Below are 10,822 nucleotides of genomic sequence, written 5' to 3' on the forward strand. Positions count from 1 at the left end.
ATATTAAAACAACATCGCTATAATATTAGACAAAAATCGCATTGATATAATAAAATATAGCAGTATCTTTGACTTATAGGTGATTTTGGCTTAGAAAACAATTGAATTCATCTCAATTGCATTCCACTGAATTTGCTACATAACATTTATTGAATGTGTACATCTACAAATGACAAATCGTGCATTTATGTTTCATTTATTCAACAATTCAATTTTCTCGTTTAAATTCATCTTGCTTGTTAGTGCATAAAATAATTCATTGAAATTATACAACAGACGTATGTCGTGTTAAATGTCACTCTGTTTTAAAAAAAGAGTCAATACATTTTACCCAGAAATCTGTCTTTCTTCGTTATTAATACAAATATTAACATTCGTCTGAAATTTCCTACAATGCAACTCGTGGATATGAGACAATATCGCTCGTTGATATAAGAAAAGTTTATATCGTCTCGCTTCTTCCATAGACTGTGTATATCTTTAAACAATACACACACATTGTACTTGTTTGTATACAATATAAAGTTATTAATTAAAAAAAGTTCAAGGAGGAAGTGCTGATGTGTTGGTTCCTTGCGTCGGCCACATCATCCATTGTTTAAATGATACAAGACTTTCAAAAGGACTCTATGATACAGAGAAAGCTGAAATGATTTTAATTCTTATTATTATTTCACATTTCTTGTTACAAAACAGACCACAGTGTGCATTTCTTAAACATTATCCACGACCGTTTATCTGAAATGACATAAAAATACTATTCATAAAACTGATCTGCTTGTATAGAAAATTGTACAATTATATTTGTTTGACAATTACCATTAAACAACTTTTTATCATAATCCCTCTACGGTCTACGATATAGTTAGCAAGAAAAAACGATAGAATGATTTAAACCCATGATTTGGAGAACATGATGTATCTAATTGAAACGAGTCGAATATAAGGCAATATGTGTAAACGGCGGATGGAAATAATATTAATCAATTAAAAAATAAACATTATGATAAGTGATAATTGAAGTTAAGAGAGGTGCGAGCGATACCGAATGGACAGTCAAATCAACAGATCAAAAATAAACTGACAACAGCATGCATGGCTAACAAAGAAACAGACAAACAGACAAATAAAAATACACTATACACAATATAGAAAACTAAAGACTTAGCAGAACTAACCCAACCAAAAACTGGCGTGATTTGAGGTGCTTCGAAAGCGTAAGCAGATCTTGCTCCACATGTGTCACCCGTTGTTTTGCTCATGTTATTACAAACCCGGTAATAGTCTAATTCGGTAGAGCATATTCGTGAAAAAGGAATGGAATTGTAGTTACCACATACAGAACATATCCGATTTCATCTGTGAAACGATTATTTCACAATTGTCAACCAAATTATGATGGCGTCCGTACAGTTTACGAAGGGATGATTTTTTTAACTTCATAATTTGGAACTCTTTGTTGTATAGCTTTCTTGTGAGTAGCAACACTATATCTTGTTAATCATGATCGGAAATGCATGCCCGGGAATATCGTATCAATTGGCAGATGTATGCTTCGTGTGCAGGTGCTGCTGAAATGTTGCTACATAGAAATAGGACGGTCACAATTGGGAAGCTAAAATCAACCTTTTTGTCGTAATGTTTTGTTTTCAACCGACCCTCATTGTTGTTTTTCTAGATATAGTCAAGTTAAGTCAAGATATGAAACAGACTTAAACTGTATCTACTTCGTTTGCAATGTTTAAATACCTATTGTTAAACACAACTGATTATCATTATATTAGAATACATAGGAAGGGATGATGTGCTCATCAAATGCGACGGTTACACTCTACATTGTAAGAATGACAGAAGACTCTTTACAACAACCATCAGGGAAGATGTAGCTGGTAGGATTTTAAAATACTCTTATTTTATACTGATCGATAAACAAAAAAGCATAATTATGTTGCAAAATGTGTACCTAATAGCTGCGGTTTAATAAACGGCCTATTGCATTTTTATATTTGTACAAATAAGTTTTAAATTTAAAAAGTCTCGTTGTCGCATATGCTCGGCTACTCGTCGTATGTGTATATAATCTTTATCAGTCGCTTCAAAATTTTCCCCAAATCTCATGAATACTTCGGCAACTCAATTGTGAAACTGTAGCGTATAAAAGACCGAGATTGATGATTTAATTTAACATAACTGTTAAATGTTGTCATGCCAAGGTTTGACCCTGCTTAACGAAAAAATCGTCACCTAGCTAGTAAGGATTGCTTCACAAAGAAGTTAGTTGGAAGGCATGTTCACCAGAGCAAACTTTTACGATGGTACAAGATAAATGGAGTTGAACTACAATAATTGCGACGAATCATTTTACAAACAGTCTGCAACTGACTTCGACATGATAAAATAAGTGCCAGGAGGATCAATGTTAAACCAGTGTTAACACTTTTACAAAGACGTAAAAAAGGGTCCGATGATTTAAAAGTCGAAGAGTCAATAAGTCCATGTGTTATTATCAAACAACATTCAACCGCAAAACAAATATATGGTAACGATTTGTTCATTGTTGAAGGCCGTACGGTGATCTGTAGTTGTTACTTTCTGCGTCATTTTGGTCTCTTGTTGAGAGTTGTCTCATTGGCAATCATATCACATCTTCTTTTTTTTTATAACATGCAGTCTTTTATAATAGACGGTTGGTAATTTTGTAAATCAAGTTTTAAAATAGTTTAATTGAAACTTAATACAGAAATCACACAGTACATCATAATATATTTTCAAACAACACCATTTGAGTATTTACTCCTTCAAGAAATACCACTCATGCTAGCAATGACAACCAACAATGAATAACACACGATACACATACTTATAATCTGAGTTTACACATGCAATTCTTACTGTCTAGATTGAATGTCCTAATTAAACAATGAAATGATAAAAACGAACACTCTTTTAAAAGCAGCTTGAAAAGAATTACAACAATAGTACTGTACTTCAATTAAGGTCAATACAAAAAGGAGAGGTTCATTAAAACTTGGGATACAACAGCACGGGGTACATACATGTACGTGCTAATGACAACATGTGCTCTTTACATCAATATTTCCGTTATTTGAAAAAGTCGAAATAAAAGAATACCCCTCGGCTTTTGATTAACTGTCGAGCTAGTCAACTGTTAAAAATATGTGCATTTAAGAAACCAATAGCTTAATCATTCACCAAACCAACATATGATTGCACAATGAGGGCTACGCAAAGAACTCGGCTTTATTACAAGCCAATGACCAATAACATATAAAATTCATGAAAATAACTCTAGTCTTAGGTTTCCAATTTTTGTATTCAATACTTGTAAGATCGGAAGGAATATCACGTTACCAAACTTCTTATTGTATTTTGATATTCCTCTAATTCAAAGTGTTTTTTTAACCTTACAGTTTACATGTCAAATGAAAATATCATGTTGAAAGAAAGAAATTGAATTGTAAATACAAATTCAAATATCCCTGTCAACCTTTCTTACTTATATTTATAGAATAAAAATAATGACATAAATGATGCATTTTCTTCAAATCAATAGATTGTTTTTTTCAGAAGACAAAGATAGCCGAAAAATTATGAATGAACGAGGAAAACTCGCAGAACTAATTAAACAAATGCATAACAAAAGGTTTTATGAAAACGCCGAAAAAATCTTTAAACATTGTGTGCGTAATGGATATGGCCTGTGTTGTAGGTTTCTTATGATGTGCAATCCATTTATTCGTTCAAAACATGGTTTGGTTAGGGCCGTTAAGAAATCAATTACTTTGTCTATGAAAACTGAAGTTGAAACTTTAAAAGCTGGACACGTAGACACAGCTAAAGCAATAGCGTGGCAAATAACTCGAGCGTTTTATAAGAATCAAGATGATCAACGTAGATTCAAATATATATATCCGACTTTTAAATGTGTTTGTGGGACCAAAGCTGCTACAGATTATTTCTGTTCTGACGTTTTATGTATAGTGGTGGAGGTAGCCAAGTATATTCCAAGTTTACCAATCAACTACAAAGGCATTCAAATCTATCAAAAATATACTGATGATATTTGTACTGAAGGAGAATGTATCAAGCTTCGGCAAGAAAATTCATTACAAGCTCAGTCGTGTTCCGTGTCCTTATCACATGGGGTTTCGTCTCAATTTGCCCATCAGTGTTTCAATAACCATTCAAATCTTGTTTCGATTGTTCCTTCTTTTGTTAGGTCAAAGCATTTTAAAACAAACATGCATCAAGTTACAACAGAAAGATGCGTCACGTTTACCTGTAGATTGAAAGGTTTTATTCCTATAGGGGAAAGACATTTTCCATTTGCAGTGGAATCGTTGGACGAGGGAACTATTCCAACAGACATAATTGAAGGAAACATTAACTTTTCCAATTTAATGGTTGGGAATCCCATTGAGAGTTCTACAATGAGTGGTACTCTTGGCGGAGTTTTGATTTACTATAACAGAAGTTGTTTCATTACTTGCGCCCACGTTTTGTTAGATGAACAAAGCATGATTTCAAGAAAAACCAATCCAATTCATAAGAAAGATCTTCGTGTATTTGTAAAAGATGAACACGGACAGAGAATTGAATGTGGGAATGCCTTGCGATGTGATTTTGAAGCAGGTTCCGACACAAAACCGGGCATTGATGTTGCAATTATTGAAATGAATGCTCAGTGTACAGTGAATCCAAATTCCATGGTTTTAGATAAAGCAAAAAATCCACATTCTCATATTTACCTAGGTGTGTATTATTTTATTGTATGAATAGTTAATTGTAACAGGATAATAATATTAGCCATATCTTCAAATCTTGTTTATATTCTCTTAGGAATCATGTATGATTTGTATGTTTGATTTAAACGGACGCTAAACATGGTGAGAAAACGCTTAATAGATTGTATAGCAATTAATGATAGCAATGATGCCTAACATAACTTTTCTTTTTGGCTTTTTCTTTGAATGTTTGCAAGTTTAAAAAACGATGTGCTGACAATGTCAAACTGAATTATGTATTGTACGTCTTACTTAGTTTACTCATGGACTAGAAGGTATGAAAATAATATTTTTCTTTGCTCATTAAATAATAACAAACAACGTACTGTCAAATTATAGGTTTCCTGGGAAAAAAGAACGAAATTCAATCAGGACCCGGGGTGAAATGTAAACGATTCAATCAGAAGTCATAAATAAGTCTGAATTTATGTATCGCATTAAATAGTTATCAATTTTATTTAAGTACGCCAGACGCTCGTTTCGTCTACATAAGACTCATCAGTGACGCTCATCTCAAAATCTTTATAAAGCCAAACAAGTACAAAGTTTAAGAGCAAATTGTCATTTTGGACAACATATCTAGATAGGAAAACGCACAGACCCATAACATATCCGCTTTCAATTTGACTTGATACTACGGAAATAGGTATCCAATTGTTAAAACACTTCCACTATAACAATATAAAGTACAACATAATCGTCGACATACTACCAATTAACATGATATGTATATTGATAATATACACTTGTCGTATCGCAACTAAATTACCAAATATGAATTTCATTTGTCGCTGTAGGTATGTCAAACGAATACTTGAATGACAATTGCATAGATTATGAACTTCTGACATTAACACATTCTGAGGTACAGACTATGGCATTTGGACAGGTGACGACAGTTGAAAACTGTAAAACAGAATTTGAACCAGAAAGAATGATTGAAGTTGAGTTGAAAAGTTTGGGCCAGGCTGTCGCTGTTGCAAATGGTAATCCAACTTTTCCGGTAATGATTGCGCAACCAGCTCATTTCCAGATGTCCCAGGGTTCACTTCCTGCCACTACAACATTCCGAATGTACAATCAATTATGCTTAAATATTCCACTAGTTCCTGGTGATTCTGGTACATGTATCTATATCAGAAACTGTCCATATTCAAACGCAAATGAAAAGTGCAAACTTTCGGACAAGAACGGCAAGTGTCCTCATTCTGGTTGCCTCGGGATGGCTATTGCTTTTTCGAATGGAATGTCAATTGTTACACCACTGAAAAAAATATTTGAACACATATTATAACCTGATTATAAAAAAGGGAAGCTGATTAATGAAAAAAACACCTGAACATTTGTGTTTTTTTTTCTTTAAATTGATTCACTTAAACTATCATTAATGAACAAAACAATGATCAAGGTGAATTAAAAAGTAAAATCACAAAATACTGAACTTAGAGGAAAATCTAATCGGAAAGTCCATAATCACATGGCAAAATCAAATAACAAAACACATAAAAAATAAATGAACAAGAACTGTCATATTCCTGACTTGGTACAGGCATTTTCAAATGTAGAAAATAGTGGATTAAATCTGGTTTTAAAGCGCTCACCTTCTCACTGTGACGACAGTCTCATCAAATTCCGTTATATTTACAATGATGCATGAACTAAACAGACATAATAAATAAAATAGTCAAAATATGGGTACAGCAGTCATCATCGTGTAATAATTTAAAAAGGAACAATTGAACAGAACACAAAAACATCTATCTACAAACACATTCATTGATTCGCGTGTCTGACGTCAGAAAACTTTATACGTCACATATATTTGTCGTTCAATGTATTAAAACTATTGAAAAATTTCACATAGGCAATGTTAGCATACAGGGTTAAAAAATCAAAAGTATGTAAGAATTAATTCAAGAAATAAACCGAGATTTTAAATAGTCCAAAAGTTATATAGAATTTATATTAATCCACAAATAGTTCATCCCACTACGCGATTAAATAATAGTTATCAATGGTACCAGGATTTTACGCAAGCCGCGCGTTTCGTCTACATAAGACTCATCAGTGACGCTCATATCAAAATATTTATAAAGCCAAACGAGTACAAAGTTGTAGAGCATTGAGGATCCAAAATTCCACATTATTGATATCCATGTTAACACCGACGAATTTTTACGTTTGTGGTTCAACGTATGTGTAAATAAATTGTGTGTAAATAAATCATAAAATATCACTATCAGTTATGATTTTAATATTACGCTTTTAAACTATGTATGAATTGATTATTTTTGTTGATCAAACTTTATTTAGGCGAAAAACGTTTTTCGAAATGTATATGTCACTAATCGGTCGGGAACATTCTTATCGTGGTTATAGAGCTTTCTTACAAATTGACGAAAGGTACGTACGCTTGACGAATCATACGTAAGACTCGTTTTAGGGATCCTTTATTTTGACACGTTTAAATTAAAGCCATGGAACCATTACCCTACATGCATCGACACTTATTAAATAAGATTTTTTTCTTGAGATATATAGGATTTCGGGACGTATGAAAGGCGGCTACAGGCTACAGTACAATACCACCAGGTGGAAAGAGATAACTCTTTAAAATATCCTAAATACAGGGTAGTCAGAAGAAAAACATACCCCTCAAAACTAAAAAAAAAATGTGTTTCAACCCCCCTTCCCCCAATATTCAAAATAACATTACCTTTTTTAACATTTAAGATATCACAAAATCTTTTTTTCTAGATTTATTTCACATACCTTTTTCAAAACATTGTAGCATCATTGTTTTGCAAATCTCGAAATTCCACGTTGACAATTTACTGATACATGTAGTGTACTATAAAAAATAAAAACAAATGTGAATCTTGCCGTTAAATTGAAACTTATGTACTTCAATAATGCCATTTAAATTTTAATCGTGAAACTCGTGCTTAAACTATTCCCACGAAAATGTGTGTACTCGTGGTTTACGTAAATAACGTATCGGACGTAAGTGTATTGGACTCTATTTTTCTTTGTTTTCTTATATTAAAAGCGTGTATTACTTTCGATATGCTTATTTTTGAAAGATAAATTCGATTTAGAAAAGCATTCTGTTTACCGGAAAAAACAAAGACTCTTAATTGTTATTTTTCAGAACATCATTATTATATCAATAAACAGCTGCGCCATGAGCACATGATACGCCCTACGTCTGGTGTGAAAGTTTAATGCAATAATCATTAATAGTTTCTGATGAAGTTTTAAGCAATAAGAATATATTGTTTTTGAGATACGGCGTGACATGTGAACCCCCCCTCTTTTTTTTTTTTACAAAAAACTAAATATCACTTAAATAAAATTTTGAATCAAAACTAAAAATTATACAGATCTTAAGATTAATAGAACAAAAAAGTGTGTAAAGTTTAAAGCAATCATCATAAATTGTTTTTGAGATACGGCGCGACATGTAAAAAAAAACTCCCCCTTTTTAAAAAAATACTCAATAACTCAAAAAGTTAAATTTTGAATCATCACCAAAAAGTAAACAGATCTTAAGATTAATATAACTAAGAAGTGTGTAAAGTCTTAAGCAATAATCAAAAATCGTTTTGGAGATACAGTGCGACATGTGAAAAAAAAAACTGTTTTAGTTACAAAGTGCTGTAACTCAAAAAGTTTTAATTTTACTTTCACCAAAAAGTATACAGATCATTTGACCATCATAAGAAACAACTATATTAAAGAAGAGGGACGAAAGATACCAAAGGGACAGTCAAACTCATAAATCTAAAACAAACTGACAACGCCATGGCTAAAAATGAAAAAGACAAACAAATAACAGCACACAGGACACAACATAGAAAACTACAGAATAAACAACACGAACCCCACCAAAAAACTAGGGGTGATCTCAGGTGCTCCGGAAGAGTAAGCAGATCCTGCTCCACATGCGGCACCCGTCGTGTTGCTTATGTGATAACAAATCCGGTAACTAGTCTAATTCGGTAGGTAACATTCAGGAAAGGGAAGAGGATTGTAGTTACGACGTAAGGAACATATCCGATATCATTTGTGATACGGTTATTCCATAACGGTCAACCAACTCGTGATGGCGTTCGTAAAATTTACGAAGGGATGATTTCAACTTCACCATTTGGAACTCTTGGTTTAATAGCTTCCTTGTGAGCAGCAACCCTCTATCAAGAAAATCATGATAGGGGAATATCGTATCAATTGGGAGATATATACTGTTTCATAAAATTTGGTTAAGTCGTTCTCAAGTTACAGTGCGACATGTTTACGTCGGACGGACAGACGGACAGACAGACGGACGGACACTGGACATTTGTATACCATAATTCGTCCCGTCAAAATTTTTACGGGCGTATAAAAAGTAAAAAAGAACAATTATGCTAGATGTTTTTGCATTATGTCTGGAAAGATTTTGAATGGATTCTTCGTATCGTAAAAATAACTACTATTCAGCTATTAGTGGTGTACAGTTGGTACCTTTTGAACCATCCTTTCTTTCAAAATATTATACCACAAAACACAGTTTTTCCTCTTATAGTTGATTAGTTTACCTCAGTTTTAGTTTGTAGCCCGGATTTGTTTTCTCTCAATCGATTTATGACTTTCCAACAGCAGTATACAACTATTGCCTTTATTCGACCAACAAGTAAGATAAAACAAAATAATAAAATCTTTAAAGTTTTTTGACGAAAAGTCTCTATTCGAATTGCAAAATCATAGATGCAAACGTATTAAACAATATATAACAACAGAGGGCCGAAGGATACAATAGGGACATTCAAACACATAGATCTAAAATAAACTGACGATACCACGACTAAAAAAGAAAACGACAAACAAACAAGTAATAGTATACAAGACATACATATAACAGAAAACTAAAAACTAAGCCTCAAAAGTCCAACCCAAAAGTATGAACAGAAATCTTTTTAAACACGTGTTTTGTACAAACAATTATATATGGTCTTTGAAAATCATTCAAGTATTCGCAAGCATTATAATGTCGAATACATTTAATATTGCATATGTGTATACAACTAACAGTGAAACGAACATTAAAATGAAGGACAAAGAAATTGAATATGTAATAAATAATCAATGCTTTTTATATGTTTTATTTGAAAAGTGTGGTATGCTTCCGAATTAGAAACTATTCACCAAAGTTCAAAACAATTAGTTCTGAGCCATTTTCGGTCAGCGTAGAGTTTATCATATCAAACTTTGTAACTTAGCATTTTTAGAACACACCTACGAAAACGAAAGTGTCAGTAATTTGTTTGCTTGAGTAAGAAAATTCCAATCAGATGAAATGTTACAACACCTTTTGTACGTGTTTTTTTCATTATAAAATTTTATGTCAAATTAAGATGAAAATGTATATTTATGTAAAAAACGTAATGCTTAATTAATCGATGTGTCATTACAGTCGATTATTGATAAAGAGTTGTGGTGCTAAAACAATAAAAAAAGGTAAGAAAACAATAGTTGAAGGGCAAATTGACGTTGTTTTTTATTCACTTCTAGCTTTTTTCTTTCTCTTACATCTATGTGAATTTTAATAAATAACTGTTGGAAAGGTACTATTCAAAGATATCGGGAATAGTTGTTGTTGATTTGAGCTCTAAAGAAAGCAAATAAAAATATTCTAAATATTGTACATGTTAATAATGAGTTTAAAATTTCAATTTTTAACACAGTTTTTATTCTACCAAAGACTGCAAAAACATATATAAGTTCAAAAAGAACGTGATAACACACTCGTATGTTTCAAAAGAGTAACAAAAGATACCAGAGGGTCAGTCAAACTCATATTGAAATAAACTGACAACAACATGGCTAAAAATAAAAAGAAGCTTTGGGTTGTTCAATAATCAATTTTCTATGTGGAGTTTTTATGGATTTTTTAATTTTTAATGTAGAAATCGTTACTTCCATTTTGCATCGATATTCGTACTTGATTTGTATGTTCGTAAAACCTGGAAAAAATT

At 32.3% G+C, this 10,822-nt stretch overlaps 1 protein-coding gene across 1 annotated transcript; it reads left to right on the forward strand.

The window, feature by feature from the left end:
• The first annotated feature begins 1,787 nt into the window (after window positions 1–1,787).
• LOC139494923 (uncharacterized) lies at window positions 1,788–6,147 on the forward strand. The gene is made up of 3 exons (XM_071283054.1): window positions 1,788–1,889; window positions 3,589–4,773; window positions 5,603–6,147. The coding sequence occupies exons 2-3, from the start codon at window positions 3,612–3,614 to the stop codon at window positions 6,097–6,099; spliced, it is 1,659 nt and encodes a 552-aa protein (XP_071139155.1). The 5' UTR covers window positions 1,788–1,889; window positions 3,589–3,611; the 3' UTR covers window positions 6,100–6,147.
• The last annotated feature ends 4,675 nt before the right edge of the window (window positions 6,148–10,822 follow it).

The sequence above is a fragment of the Mytilus edulis genome, chromosome 11 (assembly GCF_963676685.1).
Source record: "Mytilus edulis chromosome 11, xbMytEdul2.2, whole genome shotgun sequence".
Lineage (NCBI taxonomy): Eukaryota > Metazoa > Mollusca > Bivalvia > Mytilida > Mytilidae > Mytilus > Mytilus edulis.

What these genes read in the sequence shown, in the direction of transcription:
- LOC139494923 (XM_071283054.1), top strand. Translation starts at nt 3,612, where the DNA reads ATGAATGAACGAGGAAAACTCGCAGAACTAATTAAACAAATGCATAAC. An exon ending in ACATTCTCATATTTACCTAG is followed by an intron (nt 4,774 to 5,602) that starts GTGTGTATTATT and finishes TTGTCGCTGTAG; the next exon opens with GTATGTCAAACGAATACTTG.